This window comes from Ruditapes philippinarum, unplaced genomic scaffold (assembly GCF_026571515.1).
Source record: "Ruditapes philippinarum isolate M1 unplaced genomic scaffold, ASM2657151v2 ctg33_1_1_1_1, whole genome shotgun sequence".
Taxonomy (NCBI): Eukaryota; Metazoa; Mollusca; class Bivalvia; order Venerida; family Veneridae; genus Ruditapes; species Ruditapes philippinarum.
The window spans coordinates 382,636-402,650 of NW_026864681.1; the positions used below are offsets into that span (position 1 = coordinate 382,636).

The 20,015-nt window shown below is 37.9% G+C and overlaps 1 protein-coding gene across 2 annotated transcripts in view; it reads left to right on the plus strand.

The window, feature by feature from the left end:
* Nucleotides 1-20,015, plus strand: part of LOC132726485 (mucin-2-like) — a 42,548-nt gene that overhangs the window by 2,538 nt on the left and 19,995 nt on the right. For both annotated transcript variants that reach the window (XM_060711805.1, XM_060711806.1), the window contains exons 5-26: nucleotides 61-3,230; nucleotides 3,776-3,967; nucleotides 4,568-6,742; nucleotides 6,992-7,105; nucleotides 7,545-7,659; nucleotides 7,844-8,103; nucleotides 8,645-8,759; nucleotides 9,127-9,350; nucleotides 10,717-10,831; nucleotides 11,170-11,330; nucleotides 12,001-12,115; nucleotides 12,499-12,728; nucleotides 13,313-13,427; nucleotides 13,807-13,922; nucleotides 14,534-14,569; nucleotides 14,947-15,061; nucleotides 15,503-15,663; nucleotides 16,487-16,519; nucleotides 16,737-16,851; nucleotides 17,175-17,438; nucleotides 18,397-18,575; nucleotides 19,211-19,325. In XM_060711805.1, the coding sequence (XP_060567788.1) occupies nucleotides 61-3,230; nucleotides 3,776-3,967; nucleotides 4,568-6,742; nucleotides 6,992-7,105; nucleotides 7,545-7,659; nucleotides 7,844-8,103; nucleotides 8,645-8,759; nucleotides 9,127-9,350; nucleotides 10,717-10,831; nucleotides 11,170-11,330; nucleotides 12,001-12,115; nucleotides 12,499-12,728; nucleotides 13,313-13,427; nucleotides 13,807-13,922; nucleotides 14,534-14,569; nucleotides 14,947-15,061; nucleotides 15,503-15,663; nucleotides 16,487-16,519; nucleotides 16,737-16,851; nucleotides 17,175-17,438; nucleotides 18,397-18,575; nucleotides 19,211-19,325 (8,235 nt within the window). The remainder of the gene's footprint in view (nucleotides 1-60; nucleotides 3,231-3,775; nucleotides 3,968-4,567; nucleotides 6,743-6,991; nucleotides 7,106-7,544; nucleotides 7,660-7,843; nucleotides 8,104-8,644; nucleotides 8,760-9,126; nucleotides 9,351-10,716; nucleotides 10,832-11,169; nucleotides 11,331-12,000; nucleotides 12,116-12,498; nucleotides 12,729-13,312; nucleotides 13,428-13,806; nucleotides 13,923-14,533; nucleotides 14,570-14,946; nucleotides 15,062-15,502; nucleotides 15,664-16,486; nucleotides 16,520-16,736; nucleotides 16,852-17,174; nucleotides 17,439-18,396; nucleotides 18,576-19,210; nucleotides 19,326-20,015) is intronic.

Sequence of the window (20,015 nt, forward strand, 5' to 3'; positions counted from 1 at the left end):
TTAAAAGTCATGTGCATAGTTGATTTAGTGTCATGCAGTATGATCATTATTTTCTTACAGATGTAGAAATTATGATGCACCAGAAGAATGTACCTTGGTAACAGATCCACGAGATGCTTGCTGTAAAGTTCCATACTGCCCAACACCTACCACACCTAAACCTTGGTATCCAGGAATGGTACCAACACCAGCTCCTGGATTCACATATGCACCTGGTAAAGAACCAACACCAGCACCAGGTCTTACCTATGCACCAGGCATGTTCCCAACATGGGTTCCAGGTATGGTTCCAACACCAGCACCAGGTTACACATATGCACCTAACAAGCTACCAACACCTGCACCAGGGTTAACATATGCTCCTGGTCTTTATCCTACATGGGTTCCAGGAATGCAACCCACACCAGCACCAGGTTTTACGTATGCTCCAAACAAGATACCTACACCAGCACCAGGGTTTACATATCCACCAGGCAAATTCCCAACCTGGGTACCAGGCATGGTACCAACTCCAGCACCTGGAATTACCTATGCTCCAGATAAAATACCAACGCCAGCACCAGGAAGCACATACCCTCCAGGAATGTACCCAACATGGGTACCTGGAATGGTACCAACACCAGCCCCAGGTTATACTTACGCTCCAAATAAGATACCAACACCTGCTCCAGGATTCACATATCCGCCAGGCCAGTTCCCAACATATGTACCAGGCATGGTTCCAACACCAGCACCAGGTGTTACATATGCACCATGGAAAATACCAACACCAGCTCCAGGAAGAACATATGCACCAGGCATGTTCCCAACATGGATACCTGGCATGGTTCCAACACCAGCCCCAGGTGTGACATATGCTCCAAACAAGATACCTACACCAGCTCCTGGAAGCACATACAAACCAGGTTATTTCCCAACTTACGTACCAGGTATGGTACCAACACCAGCACCAGGTTTTACATATGCTCCAAATAAAATACCAACACCAGCTCCAGGATCCACTTATGCACCAGGCAAGTTCCCAACATGGGTTCCAGGTATGGTACCAACTCCAGCTCCTGGATATACTTATCCTCCATTCTTGGTACCTACACCAGCACCAGGTATGACATATGCTCCAGGAAAATTCCCAGTGATCACTCCAAGTGCATACCCAACACCAGCACCAGGCCAGACATTCCCAACATGGCATCCAGGTATGGTTCCAACTCCAGCCCCAGGACAGACCTATGCACCAAACCTTATTCCAACACCAGCTCCAGGAAGAACATATGCTCCTAACCAGTTCCCGACATATGTTCCCGGAATGGTTCCAACACCAGCACCAGGAAAAACTTTTGCACCATGGTTGGTACCAGGATTTACTCCAGCACCAGGATCTACATATGCACCATTCCAGTACCCAACATGGGTACCAGGAATGATCCCAACACCAGCACCAGGTGTAACCTATGCTCCAGGAAAGATTCCAACCCCAGCACCAGGACAAACTTATGCACCAGGATTCTTCCCAACCTGGGTACCAGGAATGGTTCCAACACCAATGCCAGGAATGACATTCGCACCAAATAAAATACCAACTCCAGCACCTGGAAGTACTTATGCACCTGGTAAATTCCCAACATGGGTTCCAGGCATGGTTCCAACACCAGCACCTGGTGTAACTTATGCTCCATGGAAAATACCTACACCAGCACCAGGCAGCACATATGCACCTCTCAAATACCCTACATGGGTTCCAGGTATGGTTCCTACCCCAGCACCAGGTGTTACATATGCTCCAAATATGATACCAACACCAGCACCAGGCTATACATTTGCTCCAGGTCAATTCCCTACATATGTACCGGGTATGGTACCAACACCAGCACCAGGCATGACATATGCACCTAATATGATACCAACACCAGCACCTGGAAGTACATATGCTCCTGGAAAATTCCCAACATACATTCCAGGTGTCATGGTACCTACACCAGCTCCAGGTTTTACATATGCACCTAACTTAATTCCAACACCAGCTCCGGGCAGTACATATGCACCAGGTAAATATCCAACATGGATCCCTGGCATGGTACCAACACCAGCACCTGGTGTTACATATGCTCCCAACTTGATACCAACACCTGCACCAGGATATACATATGCACCAGGCAAGTTCCCAACATGGGTTCCAGGTATGGTACCAACACCAGCTCCAGGTGTGACATTTGCTCCAAACAAGATACCTACACCAGCTCCTGGATTCACATATCCACCAGGCCAGTTCCCAACTTATGTACCAGGCATGGTACCAACACCAGCACCGGGTGTTACATATGCACCATGGAAAATACCAACACCAGCTCCAGGAAGCACATATCCACCAGGTATGTTCCCAACATGGGTGCCAGGAATGGTTCCCACTCCAGCCCCAGGTGTAACATATGCTCCAAACAAGATACCGACACCAGCCCCAGGAAGCACATATAGACCAGGCTATTTCCCTACATGGGTTCCAGGTATGGTTCCAACACCAGCACCAGGTGTGACATATGCTCCAAATAAAATACCAACACCAGCTCCAGGCAGTACATATGCACCAGGCAAGTTCCCAACATGGGTTCCTGGCATGGTTCCAACACCAGCCCCAGGCTACACATATCCTTCTTTCTTGGTTCCTACACCAGCACCAGGTATGACATATGCTCCAGGAAAATTTCCAACAGTGTTACCAAGTGCATACCCAACACCAGCACCAGGCCAGACATTCCCAACATGGCATCCAGGTATGGTTCCAACTCCCAAACCAGGACAGACCTATGCACCAAACTTAATTCCAACACCAGCTCCAGGAATAACATATGCTCCTAACCAGTTCCCAACATATATTCCAGGAATGGTACCAACACCAGCTCCAGGTCAGACTTTTGCACCATGGTTAGTACCTGGATTCACCCCAGCACCAGGAAGTACCTATCCACCATTCAAGTATCCAACATGGGTACCAGGAATGATCCCAACACCAGCACCAGGTGTCACATATGCTCCAGGAAAGATTCCAACTCCAGCACCAGGACAAACATATGCACCAGGGTTCTACCCAACCTGGGTACCAGGAATGGTTCCAACACCAATGCCAGGACAAACTTTTGCTCCAAATAAAATACCAACTCCAGCACCTGGAAGTACTTATGCTCCAGGTAAATTCCCAACATGGGTTCCAGGCATGGTTCCAACACCAGCACCAGGTGTAACTTATGCACCAAATATGATTCCTACACCAGGTGGTGGCGGCACATATGCTCCATTGAAATACCCAACATGGGTACCAGGTATGGTGCCCACACCAGCACCAGGAGTAACATATTCTCCAGAAAAGATTCCAACTCCACACCCAGGCTATACATATGCTCCAGGCAAATTCCCAACATATGTTCCAGGCATGGTCCCAACTCCAGCTCCAGGCATGACATATGCACCTAATATGATACCAACACCAGCACCTGGATTCACATATGCTCCAGGAAAATTCCCAACATACATTCCAGGACTCATGGTTCCAACACCAGCACCAGGAGTTACATATGCACCAAACATGATACCAACACCAGCCCCCGGAAGTACATATCCACCAGGAATGTTCCCTACATATGTTTCCAGGCATGGTGCCAACACCTGCACCAGGAGTTACATATGCACCTAATATGATACCAACACCTGCACCAGGAAGAACCTATGCCCCAGGACAATACCCTACATATGTACCAGGCATGGTACCAACACCAGCCTCCAGGTGTAACATATGCACCAAACATGATACCAACTCCTGCACCAGGAAGAACTTATGCCCCTGGAAAATACCCTACATATGTACCAGGCATGGTACCAACACCAGCACCAGGTGTGACATATGCACCAAACATGATACCAACACCAGCTCCAGGATCCACTTATGCACCAGGCAAGTTCCCAACATGGGTTCCAGGTATGGTCAACCAACTCCCAGCTCCAGGATATACTTATCCTCCATTCTTGGTACCTACACCAGCACCAGGTATGACATATGCTCCGGGTAAATTCCAGTGATCACTCCAAGTGCATACCCAACACCAGCACCAGGCCAGACATTCCCAACATGGCATCCAGGTATGGTTCCAACTCCCAAACCAGGACAGACCTATGCACCAAACTTAATTCCAACACCAGCTCCAGGAATAACATATGCTCCTAACCAGTTCCCAACATATATTCCAGGAATGGTACCAACACCAGCCCCAGGACAAACATTTGCACCATGGTTGATACCAGGATTCACCCCAGCACCAGGATCTACCTATCCACCATTCAAGTACCCAACATGGGTACCAGGAATGATCCCAACACCAGCACCAGGTGTCACATATGCTCCAGGAAAGATTCCAACTCCAGCACCAGGACAAACATATGCACCAGGGTTCTACCCAACCTGGGTACCAGGAATGGTTCCAACACCAATGCCAGGACAAACTTTTGCTCCAAATAAAAATACCAACTCCAGCACCTGGAAGTACTTATGCTCCAGGTAAATTCCCAACATGGGTTCCAGGCATGGTTCCAACACCAGCACCAGGTGTAACTTATGCACCAAATATGATTCCTACACCAGGTGGTGGCGGCACATATGCTCCATTGAAATACCCAACATGGGTACCAGGTATGGTGCCCACACCAGCACCAGGAGTAACATATTCTCCAGAAAAGATTCCAACTCCACACCCAGGCTATACATATGCTCCAGGCAAATTCCCAACATATGTTCCAGGCATGGTCCCAACTCCAGCTCCAGGCATGACATATGCACCTAATATGATACCAACACCAGCACCTGGATTCACATATGCTCCAGGAAAATTCCCAACATACATTCCAGGACTCATGGTTCCAACACCAGCACCAGGAGTTACATATGCACCAAACATGATACCAACACCAGCCCCCGGAAGTACATATCCACCAGGAATGTTCCCTACATATGTTCCAGGCATGGTGCCAACACCTGCACCAGGAGTTACATATGCACCTAATATGATACCAACACCTGCACCAGGAAGAACCTATGCCCCAGGACAATACCCTACATATGTACCAGGCATGGTACCAACACCAGCTCCAGGTGTAACATATGCACCAAACATGATACCAACTCCTGCACCAGGAAGAACTTATGCCCCTGGAAAATACCCTACATATGTACCAGGCATGGTACCAACACCAGCACCAGGTGTGACATATGCACCAAACATGATACCAACACCAGCTCCAGGATCCACTTATGCACCAGGCAAGTTCCCAACATGGGTTCCAGGTATGGTACCAACTCCAGCTCCAGGATATACTTATCCTCCATTCTTGGTACCTACACCAGCACCAGGTATGACATATGCTCCGGGTAAATTCCCAGTGATCACTCCAAGTGCATACCCAACACCAGCACCAGGCCAGACATTCCCAACATGGCATCCAGGTATGGTTCCAACTCCCAAACCAGGACAGACCTATGCACCAAACTTAATTCCAACACCAGCTCCAGGAATAACATATGCTCCTAACCAGTTCCCAACATATATTCCAGGAATGGTACCAACACCAGCCCCAGGACAAACATTTGCACCATGGTTGATACCAGGATTCACCCCAGCACCAGGATCTACCTATCCACCATTCAAGTACCCAACATGGGTACCAGGAATGATCCCAACACCAGCACCAGGTGTCACATATGCTCCAGGAAAGATTCCAACTCCAGCACCAGGACAAACATATGCACCAGGGTTCTACCCAACCTGGGTACCAGGAATGGTTCCAACACCAATGCCAGGACAAACTTTTGCTCCAAATAAAATACCAACTCCAGCACCTGGAAGTACTTATGCTCCAGGTAAATTCCCAACATGGGTTCCAGGCATGGTTCCAACACCAGCACCAGGTGTAACTTATGCACCAAATATGATTCCTACACCAGGTGGTGGCGGCACATATGCTCCATTGAAATACCCAACATGGGTACCAGGTATGGTGCCCACACCAGCTCCTGGTGTGACATATGCTCCTAACATGATTCCAACTCCAGCTCCAGGATATACATATGCTCCAGGCAAATTCCCAACATATGTTCCAGGCATGGTACCAACACCAGCTCCAGGTTACACATATGCTCCTAACATGATACCTACTCCAGCACCAGGAATGACATATGCTCCAGGAAAATACCCAACATGGGTACCAGGAATGATTCCTACTCCAGCACCAGGTGTTACTTTTGCACCTTGGTATGTTCCAACACCAGCTCCACACAGCACATATGCTCCAGGGAAATTCCCAACATGGGTTCCAGGTATGATTCCTACACCAGCACCAGGTGTTACTTATGCACCCAACATGATTCCAACTCCAGCTCCAGGATATACATATGCTCCAGGCAAATACCCAACATATGTACCAGGCATGGTACCAACACCAGCACCAGGCCGTACCTTTGCTCCTAACATGATACCAACACCAGCACCTGGATTCACATATGCACCAGGAAAATTCCCTACATATATTCCAGGCCTTATGGTACCAACTCCAGCACCAGGGTTTACCTATGCACCAAACATGATTCCAACACCAGCTCCTGGATACACATATGCACCAGGCAAATACCCGACATGGGTTCCAGGAATGGTTCCCACACCCGCACCAGGCTACACATATTCTCCTGACAAAGTACCAACACCTGGTAAGTATATTACAACACTCCTGATTCTCTATGTTTTTCTGATATTACTCAGTAGTAATCCACTTTATTTTGATTTATATGCTTTGCAAGGTTTATAAATCAGTTATCTTTGTTCAACATGTTCAACTTTACATAAATAATTTATACTCTCCATAATTGTTGGTCTTTGTTTAACCTCCAAATAAGAGGTGTTTGGACAAGAAAAAGATATTTTTGTCATAAAATTCTGTTTTATTGCTTTATTTTCAGCTCCAGGAGCAACATATGCTCCAGGAAAGTTCCCAACACCAGCACCAAATCCTTATCCAGTACCAACTGCTCTTCCAGGAACATTCCAGGGATCTGGTGTCAATGGAAACAAATGTAAGTTCTAATTTGTTTATTGTTCTTAACATCTCAACAAATTGTAAAGTGTTTTCTAATAGCAACATAATCAAAATTGGCTGAAAAGGTAAATACAGTGCAATTTTAAAATATATTTTTGTTGTTTTTTTTTCACATGGTTGAAAAGAATTTGATAAAATAATGCAATCATCTGAACTGAAACATATAAATTGTAAGTAATATAAAGGAATGTACAGTCAAAACCAATTTGTTATCACAATTCAGTTAAGAGTGTGCTATTTTCAATATATGTGCGCAGGAATGAAAGTAATTTTTAATAAAATAAAGCACAAAGTTCCATAAAAATGAATTCAACTTTTTACTGTCAATGAAATGAATTTTTCCTTAAACATGTATCAATGTACTGGTATCGTACATGTATTACTTACTAAAGTGATGTTGCTTTTTCTTATTTTAGCTGGATGTGTACATTATGGTGTTGTATATAATGCTGGTCAAACATGGAAGGATGGCTGTAAATATGATTGTGAATGTTTAGATGACCATACTGGTAGATACGAATGCAAAGAAAGGTAATACTGTGTTTGTTATAGCAATTTTAAAACATTATTTGAAGATTATTTTGGGTATGTCAAAAATTAAATAGCCAAAGGCTAGCATAATATATGATTAATTCAACTCATTAAATAAATTCAGTTATTGACAATACTTGTAATAGAAAGGCCATTAATATTTAATTTATGTCTTCCATAACAGATGTCCATTGTTCTTGAACATCCCATCTTATTGCCGATTGGTAGTTGATCCAAATGATGCTTGCTGTAAGATACCAGTGTGCCAGAAACCAACACCAGCTCCTGTTCCAACCCCATCCCCACAACCTCAGCCAACACCAGCACCTGTACCTGGAGTATCAACACCACAACCACAGTCTGTCTCAGGCGTGCCAGGTGTCATTTCAGGCTCAGGCACTCAACCTACACCAAAGATTGGCAGTTTCACCTCTAAACCAAGTGGTAAGTTTGAAGCTGTCTTTCATTGTTGATAACATTGTTTAGAAAAAATGCATAGGTGTCTTTTTTTACAGGTTTTTTATGCTCTGAAACACAAAAAAAAACTTCAAAAGGTTCATGTTTTATCTGAATTGTTTCACTAATAGTTACCAATCAGAGTAGTGTATTCTATTATTCACTGAATAATTTGAGAGTTACAACCTGTGATGAAGTAAAAGATAAAAATATCAGGTTGCCCTTTATATATGTTCAACATTTATGTTTAATATAATTAAAATAAGAGAAGGAAAAAAAGCAGATAGCTAAAAGCTTGCCCATCAAATTACATAATGTTTTCTATAAATAAAGGAATCAATGTTTCATGTTTTTATTGTACTACTTGACAGTTTCATGCTATACTAGTATAGCAGTCATCAGTTCTAAATGGAGTTGAGTAAGTAAGGGGGAATAACTTGTACCCAATTTTACATGATTCTTACAAAAGGGAGACTACCACTCATTTTTGTCACTAATATTATATGTATATATATATTTATATCAACAGAGGGCTGTGTGATGAATGGTGTACACTATGTAGCTGGTCAGAGTTGGTACAACGGCTGTGACCAGAAATGTGTGTGCGAAGATGGAAAGACTCATTTCTACAGATGTTATGACAGGTCTGATTTTTTGGTTTTGAAAATATGACAAACTTATTTTAATGTTGTGCATGTGATACAATTACTAGTTTTTTTCAACTTCGCACCTGGTAGATAGTATACATATGCCTGGAAAGAAGATAAACTAACAAAAGTTACATGTCTTGGGTACATGTATATGGATTGTTTTTTTCATAATAGATTTTTTATTTTAAGCTATTTTCTTGTTAGACTTTTGTTGTGTTGTTTTTTTTTTCATCATTTTTATATTGGTGTTATGTAATTTCTGTGTGAGTGAAGTCAAATATTGATCTCTATCTTGTTGAGAAAATGTATACATTTATGGCTATAATTGTGTTTCAATGTATAAAATTTGTCATATTTTCAGATGTGCCAAGTTCCCAACAATACCAACTGGCTGTAAAATGGTACCAGACCCGAAGGATCCAACCTGCTGTGAGGTTCCACAATGTATACCAATCCCAGGACCAGGAAAGACTCTCCCAACAGGAGGTCCACAGACTATTACCGGAGTACCAGGCGTGATCTCAGGCTCAGGAACTCCACCAGCACCAACCCCAGATGTCAATGGCTTCACCTCGGCTCCCAAGAGTGAGATAACTTTCTCTTGAATATCTACCAAGTTCATTTGTTAAGAACATTGATCTTAAAATCATGGCTGCATCTGCATGCATCAAACTTAGAAAAGATTGCACAACAAATTACCTCTTAACTCAGGGGTCATATGTTCCTGGTTTCTTCAATATCATGAGCATGTTTCATCATGTAACAGTAGTACTTGTTTAAAGTTCAAGAAACAAACTTGATTGTGATTTTATTATGCTGAAATTTTATTTAAAGTCATATTGTTTTATTTCTTCTAAAATACAGATCTGCATTTAATATATTTCATATATCCCAGTACTGCCTCTTTCCGATCAGCTAACAGATTTTTCTATAATAACTGACAGTGAAATTATAAAAATAAAATTTCTCTTACAATTCTGCAAATATTATCATTTCAGCTAATAAATGCAATAACTTTATAAAATTTTACCTGAATTATTATTATGAATCGAGGACAAATCATTACTGACCCATTTTCTTGTTCTTCAAAATTTCACAACCACTTTTCAATCAGTTAACAAAATATAAACTGTACCACATAGAAATTGTCATACAATGTTAAAATATAACCAGTTATGTATTTTGAAGAAATTTTGACAAACTCAACTTCAGATAAATGGTAATAAACAATTTTAACCTATTTATATTGCCATTTTTTCAATCTTGATATCTATTTGCAGTAGTAAAGCTGTCACAATTGGGGTATGGATGTACATCTCAATGTGCATAACAGAAAAAGCCTGTTCTTGTGAAATTTTTAGGATCTTAGGGTCTATATGACCCCATTCTAGTGACAGCTTTCTGAAAAGTTATCAGAGAGAATGTTTTTCCTTGGTTAAGTGACTGTTACTTTACTGATGTATTACCTTCCAATTAAGAATTGTATGGTAAAATATGTACATATCAAAATTATAGCTTTTGAAGTGCAGTATACATTATGACTTAATGATATTGAAACAGTTGTCAAACGAAATATCCATTTCTGCAGACTGACAAAAAACTGAGTCTGTAAGTCAATTATTTTTAGAAAATTATTGCGATTTGTAACTGGGTAAATAAAGGATTAGTGGAAAACACACATTTTACATATTTTGAACTAAAATACTGGTATTTTCTTTTTTATCGCCATAATTGACATTGCTGCTGATAAATGTAGTCAAGGTAAATGCAAGATGTGCTTACAATTTGGTTACATGACAAATAAGGTCAAAAATAAAAAATTTCTAGGGATGATTGAAAAGTGGTTGTGATTGAAAACTAGCAGTATGTGGATATGAAAAACATATATTTGTTTTTGTCCTTTAATAACCATCTTGTGCAATTTGAAACTAATTATGATTAATCTCTACAGATGTATGCGTGTATCAAGGTAGAATGTACACACAAGGACAGAAATGGCAAGACGGATGCAAGTACGACTGTATCTGTACAGATGGTATGACCGGCAAATATGAATGTACCGAAAGGTTTGTATACGTGTATATTTGTCGTTACTCTCAATATGAATGTACCGAAAGGTTTGTATACGTGTATATTTGTCGTTACTCTCACAGTGCCTTAAAGCGTGGATAGACACTCAAGAAAATTAGTTTTATATACACATACATGTACATTGTATTCAATGATAAAATAGTTTTAACATTTTATGTGACTGAAATTTGCAACAAATGTTAGACCCTTAAGGAAAATAAATCTTTTATAATTCATGGGGGAAAAGCTGTGTTTATATTTGAGGGTTGTAAGGAAGTACCCATATTTCATATATTTGTTGAGAATCTTAAATAAGTTTTGTTTCTATTTTCAGATGTGCTGCCTTCCCATTGGTTCCACCAGAGTGCAAGTTACAGAGAGATCCAAATGACGTCTGCTGTTTTGTACCAGTCTGTGACTACAACCAGACATCACCAACACTACCAGCACCAGTTTCTCCAGGAGTATCCACACAGTTACCTCCCCTACCACAATGTAAGACTGGTTTACTCGTTTATTTTCTTTAGATAATTACAGAGTATAAAATTGTAGCATACATGTTTGATATAATGTTTGAAAAACACTTATTCCTTTAAGATATACTAACAGCATTTTTTGGGTTTGTATAGAAAGTATTCATTAAGTGGTATATGATCTCTGAATTGCAATAAATATAACAGAAGTTAGTTACCTTTGAATTACAATAAAAATGTATTTTTCATTTACTATCATAATTTTCAGTAAGATTTGTTATTTAAAAGCTACATGCCTCCAGATGGCCAAAATATTTCAAGAAAAATCAAACTTACTAAGATCTTAAGAAAAGTAAAAAGATCCAGAATAAAAGGATAAAATTTCCATGTTATGTGCATTTATGGCCATTTTTGTAGTATTTTTCATGATATATATTAAGTACTGCAGTAAGGATTATTCGCAGTAAGGATTAATTTACCATATTTTGACCTTTTTGGTAATATATATGGGTTGTAAGTTAACTTTTTAATACATTTTCAAAATTTTCGTGAAAATTAGCAGGAATCTGGAGGCGTGCTGCTTTAAGACTTAATAAAGCAATAAAGTTTCATGAAACAGATTTAATTTTCATTGATCTTTCAGTTTTATTCAAATTTTGAAAGCTAGAGTTATTCTTTATTGTCATCTGCAGCATTCTGTGTATACAAGGGAGTACCATATAGTCAGGGACAAACTTGGGATGATGGATGCCAAAAGAAATGTCGTTGTGATGATGCTGACAACAATATCTATACTTGCTTTGACAGGTAGAATTTTTTACCGTACCATGCAGTAAATTGTCACCTTAGTGCAGTAACAGGTTAACTCCTTATATGATTTTATAGGAGTTAACCTGTTACTGCACTACACTTCCTTTTGACAAGTAGATTTTTTACTGTACCATGCTGTAAATCTTCCCCTCAGCGCAGATTTCAAAATTAAAATTTTATGTATTTAGGCTTTTTTACCACAGTGGAGTTCCTTTTAGGAATTTCAAAATAAACATGAACAGTAATTTAGCTGACAATAGTGAAGAGACTGGTCACATTGCATAGTTGTGCACTGCTGACCTGGCTCTAATTTCTTCTTTCAAAGGTTGGTCACTTTTGGTCAAGAATTAAATGAAAGAAATATGATTTAATAATTATAGATGCAAGTCCTACAACAACCTGGGCACAGGCTGTACAATGGTTATTGATCCAACTGATGCCTGCTGCCAGGTACCAAGATGTACATACATTCCTACACCAGCTCCACAACCAGGAACCACTGTCAATCCACCAACCGTCTGCCCATACCCAATGCCAACAGCGGTACCAGGTGTAATCAGCGGAGGTCCACAACCAGACCCCGTCACTGGAGTCTTACCATCAAATGTTGGTCAGTAGTTTATATTCAATATTTTCATATCATATACTTTCCTTTGTCATGACAAAAATTAATTACTTTGTTCTTGATTACTTATTTTAATGATAAAATGTTAAAGGTAAAATATTCTTGCAAATCACCAGTAGATTTGCCAGGGCTGAAAAATGCAATCTTAGTCTGTTGGTTTAAGATGAGTCATAAAGTTTTAAATCTGTAATTTAGTAAAAGAAATGCAGTTACTTGACAGAGCGCAATGACAGCTCTAATTTTTTTTAGTTTCAATCTAGCCATATATGCTGTTTTATACTGGCAGGCGGTGTAAGATTCTTATGCCTTTATGATAATATACTAATTTATTTTAGTTTGATTGTATTGGAAGCTATAAGCTTATTGAGACACTCTCGAATATGTTCCTGGAACAAACCAGTACTTAGTAATGACTGTAAAGTTTCTTGCTGATGGAAACAAGGACTTGATGGGGTTTGAACCCATGTGGTCAGTAATCCTTAGATTACGAGTCTGACATGTTAACACTTGGCCACTTATTCCTATAGCATTTCATATGTAAATGATAATGTCTGATCATTAATCATCAGGATATTGTGAGTACAAGGGAACCCAATACAGACAAGGACAGAGCTGGGATGATGGTTGCTCATTTGTTTGTTCATGTATAGATTCTAGCAGCGGACAATACCAATGTACTGAGAAGTAAGCTGTTCAATATTTCAAAAAAATCTTTTACATATCATTACACTTAACATATTAATCATACATTAAAATTTAGAGGAAATGGTATGTGGGCAGGAGATGTTTCAAGTTTCAAAGAATTTCCTTTTGTATGTCAGTTTTTCCCAACCAAGAAATGGAAAACATAGTTTCAATTTAGGAGCCTTAGTATTTATTAAAATTTAACTGATGACTTTATTTCTAAAATCATTAAAATAAGGCCATCAATAATTTTTTTCATGAAATGCCATATCTTGTCCTTAGACTGTAATGCATGTATGTCACAAATGATGTTTGTATTACCAGATTTCTCACAATTTGTTGTGTATATAGGGATAGTATATATCTGATCATGTTTCAGATGTCCACGCTATGTTGGCCTACCATCCTACTGTACAATGGCCCAGGATCCAAACAACAAATGTTGTACAAAACCAGCCTGCAATGTTTGCCCACACACCCCAGCACCTGTTACTGGTATTTGTCTATGTTCTTTATATACTTTGATTTAAAAAGCATGCCTCTAGACAAATCATGCCTCTAGGTTCATGCATATTTTCTATAGAATTAAATGTGAAAAAACATTCAATTTTAACTTGGAGGCAAAAATTTTAAACCACACAGTTTTAATTCATTATATTTGTAATTTGACAAAGGCATCATTGGAAACTATTCAGAGATATAGCAAAACAAATATTATTGTCAACATAGTATACTTGTTTTCAATGGGAATTAAACAAACTTCAATTAGTCAGGAGTTTCATTAGAACATTTCTGAGACTGTCCATTTTGAAACTGAGATGTGGTCTTTTCTGGTTTTATCCAATATTTTTTTTTTTGTATATTGAAGAAATTTTATAAGTTTTTAAGGTGGCTATTAAGATGTATTTGAGACCATTATTGTGAACTGCAGCCTCTTAATGACAAGTTGACAACACTGTAACGAAGCTCATTTGACAATGACTAAAATACCATTTTGAAATTATATTGTCACCTTAGTGAGGTAACAGGTTACTGCACTAAGGTTGACAATATGTTCTGTCAATAATCATACAATTTTTTATAGAGATCACATGACTGTATTTCAGGTGGCCCAGCTCCTCTTTCAACACCAGCACCTAAAGGTAATTTATTTTTCTTTAGCCTTTTCTAGATTTATTCTGTGTAATATATTCATTAGAAACCATAAAAGCCTATTATAAACTAAGAAGTTGCTGATACATGGAATAGACCAGTTACAAGTTGAGTCGAATATTTTATTTGCAAAAACAAATACACATTCATCGCCAAGTTACCATTGCAGATATAACATATTTACATTACATTAGAAAAGTACTACAAAAATATCAAAATGTCAATATGAGTCGCAGAAGTAAATACAGAATGTAATAATATAGAAACAAATACCTTAATATATAAAATTAACTGTTAAAGCTTCTCTTATGTTTAAAATCTATCCAGGAAATGATTTATTTAAATATTTGGTGTATGTATGTTGTAGAAGTTTGTGTTATGAATGGTAAACAGTATACAACTGGACAGAAATGGTACGTCGGTTGCGACAAATACTGCGTCTGTGACGACGGAAAGACTGGCGCAATTAGCTGTAATGACAGGTGCTTAGCAATTTGTTTCATATCTTTTACTGTGACACTTTATATTCATTTTTTTTTATGACTTCTGGTACTTTTTTATAATTACTTGTACATATCCAACACAAAAATACATTTTTTTTTTTTTTCTCTTGCAAGATACAAAATAAATGCTTGATTTTAGTAAAATAGCATTTGGAAAAAAATGTACATTTTGAATATTATTACATTTTATTTAATGTTTAGTGTATAACATGTAATGTTTCTATCATTGTATTCATGAAAAGTTATCTTTCTGCAATCTGTGTTTTGGATTATTTCAAGTATGACTAAAAAAAGACAAACTATCATGTTTTACTAAGTATTACCAAGTAACAAACATGCTCTGTAATAATAGTTGCTATTTATAGGTAAAATACATAGATATAAATATATATATATAAAAACAACATTATTTATGTTCAGATGTCCAAGTTATCCACAACAACCTGGTTGCACCATGGTACCTGATCCAAGAGATCCCGTCTGCTGTTTGACTCCCAGTTGCCCAGGCAACACAGGAGTGTTTGGACAGGTTAATGGTTCAGGAACACCAGCTCCACAGATGATTCCAAGCCCACAACCAGGTATGTATCATCATAATATGAGCCGAGCCATGACAAAACTAACATAATGCGTTTGCGAGCAGCATGGATCCAGACCAGCCTGCGCATCCACACAGTCTGATCAGGATCCATGCTGTTCATTTACAAACCCTACTACAAGTAGAGAAACTGATAGTGATCAGTATGGATGCGCAGGCTGGTCTGGATCCATGCTGGTCGCAAACACACTATGATTGTTTTGATATGGCGCAGCTCAATTATATTTTGTTGTATTGTTCATTGTGGGAAGGACATTTATTCAGCAGGGGTCTCTATAGCCTAATGTTTAAATTTGTTGACAAAGAAAAAAATAAGTTGATGTGCATTGCTCTGGGTTTGAAGTTGTCAAGGGAGGAATTTTGATTTTTTTCATGAAAAGAAATATCTAGGTACATTTCAGATAGCCAGTGATTCTTTTGAGGTGCTCTCATGTGCCTGGAATAATGCACAGATAGAGATGAGGTCTTCCTCTAACATACAGGCTGAAAAATTGCCATATAGCCTTTATTGTATTGGTCTGTGAAAACAGCCAATTTATTATTACATAATTGATGCTAATTTTGCTTACTCACATGAATCTGCTTAATTCAGGTAAATTATTCCACAATTTAGACAGATTTTATACAAGTTATTCCACAATTTAGACAGATTTTATACAAGTTATTCCACAATTTAGACAGATTTTATACTAGCTATGAAAATGTTAATGCCAAAGCCTTACTTGTAACAGATTAATAATTATATTTGAGCTTCTTTTAAAATTGATTTGAATAATTGAACTGTAAACTTTCTCTATTTTTTCCAGGATCCACATTTGTTCCTCCTTCCCAGCCACCAAGTATGTCCTTATTTTTCATTGATATATTGCCAAATAAATTCACAGTACTTGATATATTATAAAAATATATTATAAGAACTTTTACTAGCATGTGTATGAGAAATGTTGTTAAAATTTCATAATATTGATATTTTGATTATTATCTGTCATTTTCATATTTTGAGTCACAAAACCTTATACTGTTATTTGATATTGACTGATGTATATGTTATTGCAGAGGTGTGCGTATACAAGGGTACAATGTACACTCAAGGACAGAAATGGCAAGATGGTTGCCAGTTTGAATGTGTTTGTGATGATGCCATGTCTGGTCATTACCACTGTACTGACAGGTGACATAACTCTTCACTTAATCTTTTATTTGCTTATTTAAACTCAGCTTGAATTGTCTCCCTCAAAAATGAGCACAGAAGAATATCTTTTTCATTCCTTTAAGTAGAAATATGTGTCAGTTCATTCAAGTTTCCATACAAAGTTCTAATTTTGTGTAAGTTATATTATTGCAAAGTCTTTAAATTGAGAAAACATTTTGGCAAGATAACTAATGGGTCATATACATGGTGTTAGAACATTATGAATTGTGCTTCCTCGAAATTTGTTTTATAGGTCTGTAGAGTAAGATGCATTTCATTTCTAAAGGATATTTTTATTTTAGATGTCCACGATACCCGAGCCTGCCATCTTCATGCACTCTTGTGTATGATCCTATTAACCCATGTTGCAAGAAACCTGAATGCCCCACTACCCCAGTACCTATGCCAGGTCAGTCGCCAACGCCAAATCCAAACCCCACACCAGCTACACAGTTCTGTGTGTACCAAGGTGTGCCATTGAGACAGGGTCAGACATTCAACCAGGGTTGTGACAAGGTCTGTAAATGTGAAGATGCTATGACAGGAAAGATTACATGTGATGATAGGTAATGTTATATACATGTACATTCAATAATGTTCACCCTTCACCTGCTGAAATTATATGATTGATTTGCCAAGATAATGAACTGGAAACATTGTATTCAAAGTATCTAAGTATATAGAGGATATTTGTTTAGTTCAGTGTAAGATCGGAATATATTTCACCGAGTGAGCACCAAAAGGTATATTTCACGAGTGGCGCAGCCACGAGTGAAATATGAACTTTTGGTGTTCACAAGGTGAAATATATTTCGATCTTACACTAAACTAAATAAATTTTCTTTTTATTATATGCAAAGAAACGTTTTAAAAAGACATTAAACCTAATACTGAATGAAAAGCGCGCCAAATAATAATACAACGTGACGTCATTTATGACGTCACGTCATTAAGTTGGTAACCAGTTCTGTGCACGCTGGTATTTAACTGAAACAACGTAAGGGGCTTAAATTCAAAACAGTGAAATTATCAAAGTGGTAATTTCACTGTTTCAAACAGTGAAATTACCAGTTTTAAATCACTGATATATTTCTATAAACCACCGAAAAGCATGTAATAAAAGGGGTTTCAAGTAAAAATACTAATATTAAGCTACTTATGGTATCGAACCTGGTCAGACTGTATGGATGTTCAAGCTTGCCTGGCCATAGATTCTCATAGTCTCTTCCAGCAGGTCATAGGCTATAAGTGTTAAATTATTTCAATGATGCACTAGATTAAATTCTATCAAACAAAAAAATTAAAAATAGATATATGCAAAAGAGCATAATGTTTAATATAAAGAAAATAGATGGAAGTCATTATGCTATTTATAAAATGTAACATGCCAGACGAAAAAGAATAATTCATAGTATTACACATATCTCAAAATTTCTAAGAGATAAAAATAACCTAGAAGTTAAACTTATAGTTTGATATTTTTTACATATGATAAAACTCTATGGGTTGTAATGTTTTATATAGATGTCCAACTTACCCAGCACTGACACCTAACTGCACATTGACCACTGATCCCAATGACCAGTGTTGCCAGATCCCACAATGCACCACAAAGACAGGTGTCGTAGGTGTGCCAGGTGTCATCTCCGGCTCAAACCTACCAACAAACAACCCATACAACCCAGGAACTACCGGTAACAGAAGTGAGTATGAAATAAGTCTGACTCAAACTTTAGTAAGGAAAAAATATTTTAGATATTTTAGTAAGCTTTAAACTGTTCTTGAAAACACCTGTATGAGTATAAAAATACATTGTGATACAGTTTTTACAGTTTGATTTTGATAAAGCTTGCAAGTTTTTCATTTTTTCAAAAAGTTTAGAAAGATTATGTAGATTATATGGCAATCTATATAAAAGTTAATGTAATTTTAAGCAACAAGTTTAAAGGCCCATTTTGCCCTAGTAATGTTCTGATTTTTATTTCTCAAAAGCTTTTTTATTTTTAGTGACCTTTGATAGAATACAAAAAGTTACTCATTAGTCAGTTACCTGAATTGTGTTTTTCTCCTGTTGTTTTTTGGGAATTGATACAGTTATAGTTATATAGTATTTTGTATGAAGTCATAATAATACTTTGTTGACATTTTGCTACTATGAGTCATAACAAATAATTTCAATTTTAGTGCTACTCTGTTCATAACATGTTATAGAAATGTTATTTAAACATTACAAAACTTGTACTTGCCGTTTCTAAAGAAGTAAAAGTTTATTTGTTTCTGAGGCATAATGTGTCTTTAAATATGTTTGAACATATTGTAAACAATTGTGTATATGTAGATGGCTGTGTGTATGGTGGAAACGTGTACACACAAGGTCAGACATGGGATGATGGATGTACGTACACATGTGAATGTCTCGATGCATCAACTGGTAGATACAGATGTACTGAAAAGTTAGTATTGAAGTTTAAGGGATATTATAGGAAATATGGGCAAGTTTGTGGTGTATGAAATATGGGCAAACCTATGATGTTTGACATATGGGCAAACCCATGATGTTTGAAATATGGGCAAACCTGCTTGATGTGTTAAATACGGGCAAACCCTCGTGATGTGTTAAATACGGGCAAACCCTTGTGATGTGTTAAATATGGGCAAACCCATGATGATGGGCAAACCCATGATGTGTGAAATATGGTCAAACCCATGATGTGTTAAAAATGGGCAAGACAATTGCTTCAATAATTGGCAAACCCATGTGTGTTAAATATGGGCTGAGCCATGATGTTTGGCACATTGGCAAACCCAATATGGGCAAACCTATAAAGTGTGGCAAATACATTATATGTCAAATACATGTATATGTGAACCAAATATTTACAAACTCATGATGTGTGAAATATCAGCAAACCCATTATTTGCAAACCCATGATGTGTGAATCATCAAAAAACACAATATTTACAAACCCATGATGTATATGGGCAAATTTAAAGTTACATTGAAGAAAATGACTTTGGAATTTATTATAATTGAATTTATTTTTAGAATAATAATTAATCATCAAATGCTTACTATTTTTGCTTGATTTAGGTATAGTCATGTATTAACAAGTTACTTAATTAAAGTAAACCTAAAAGTATCA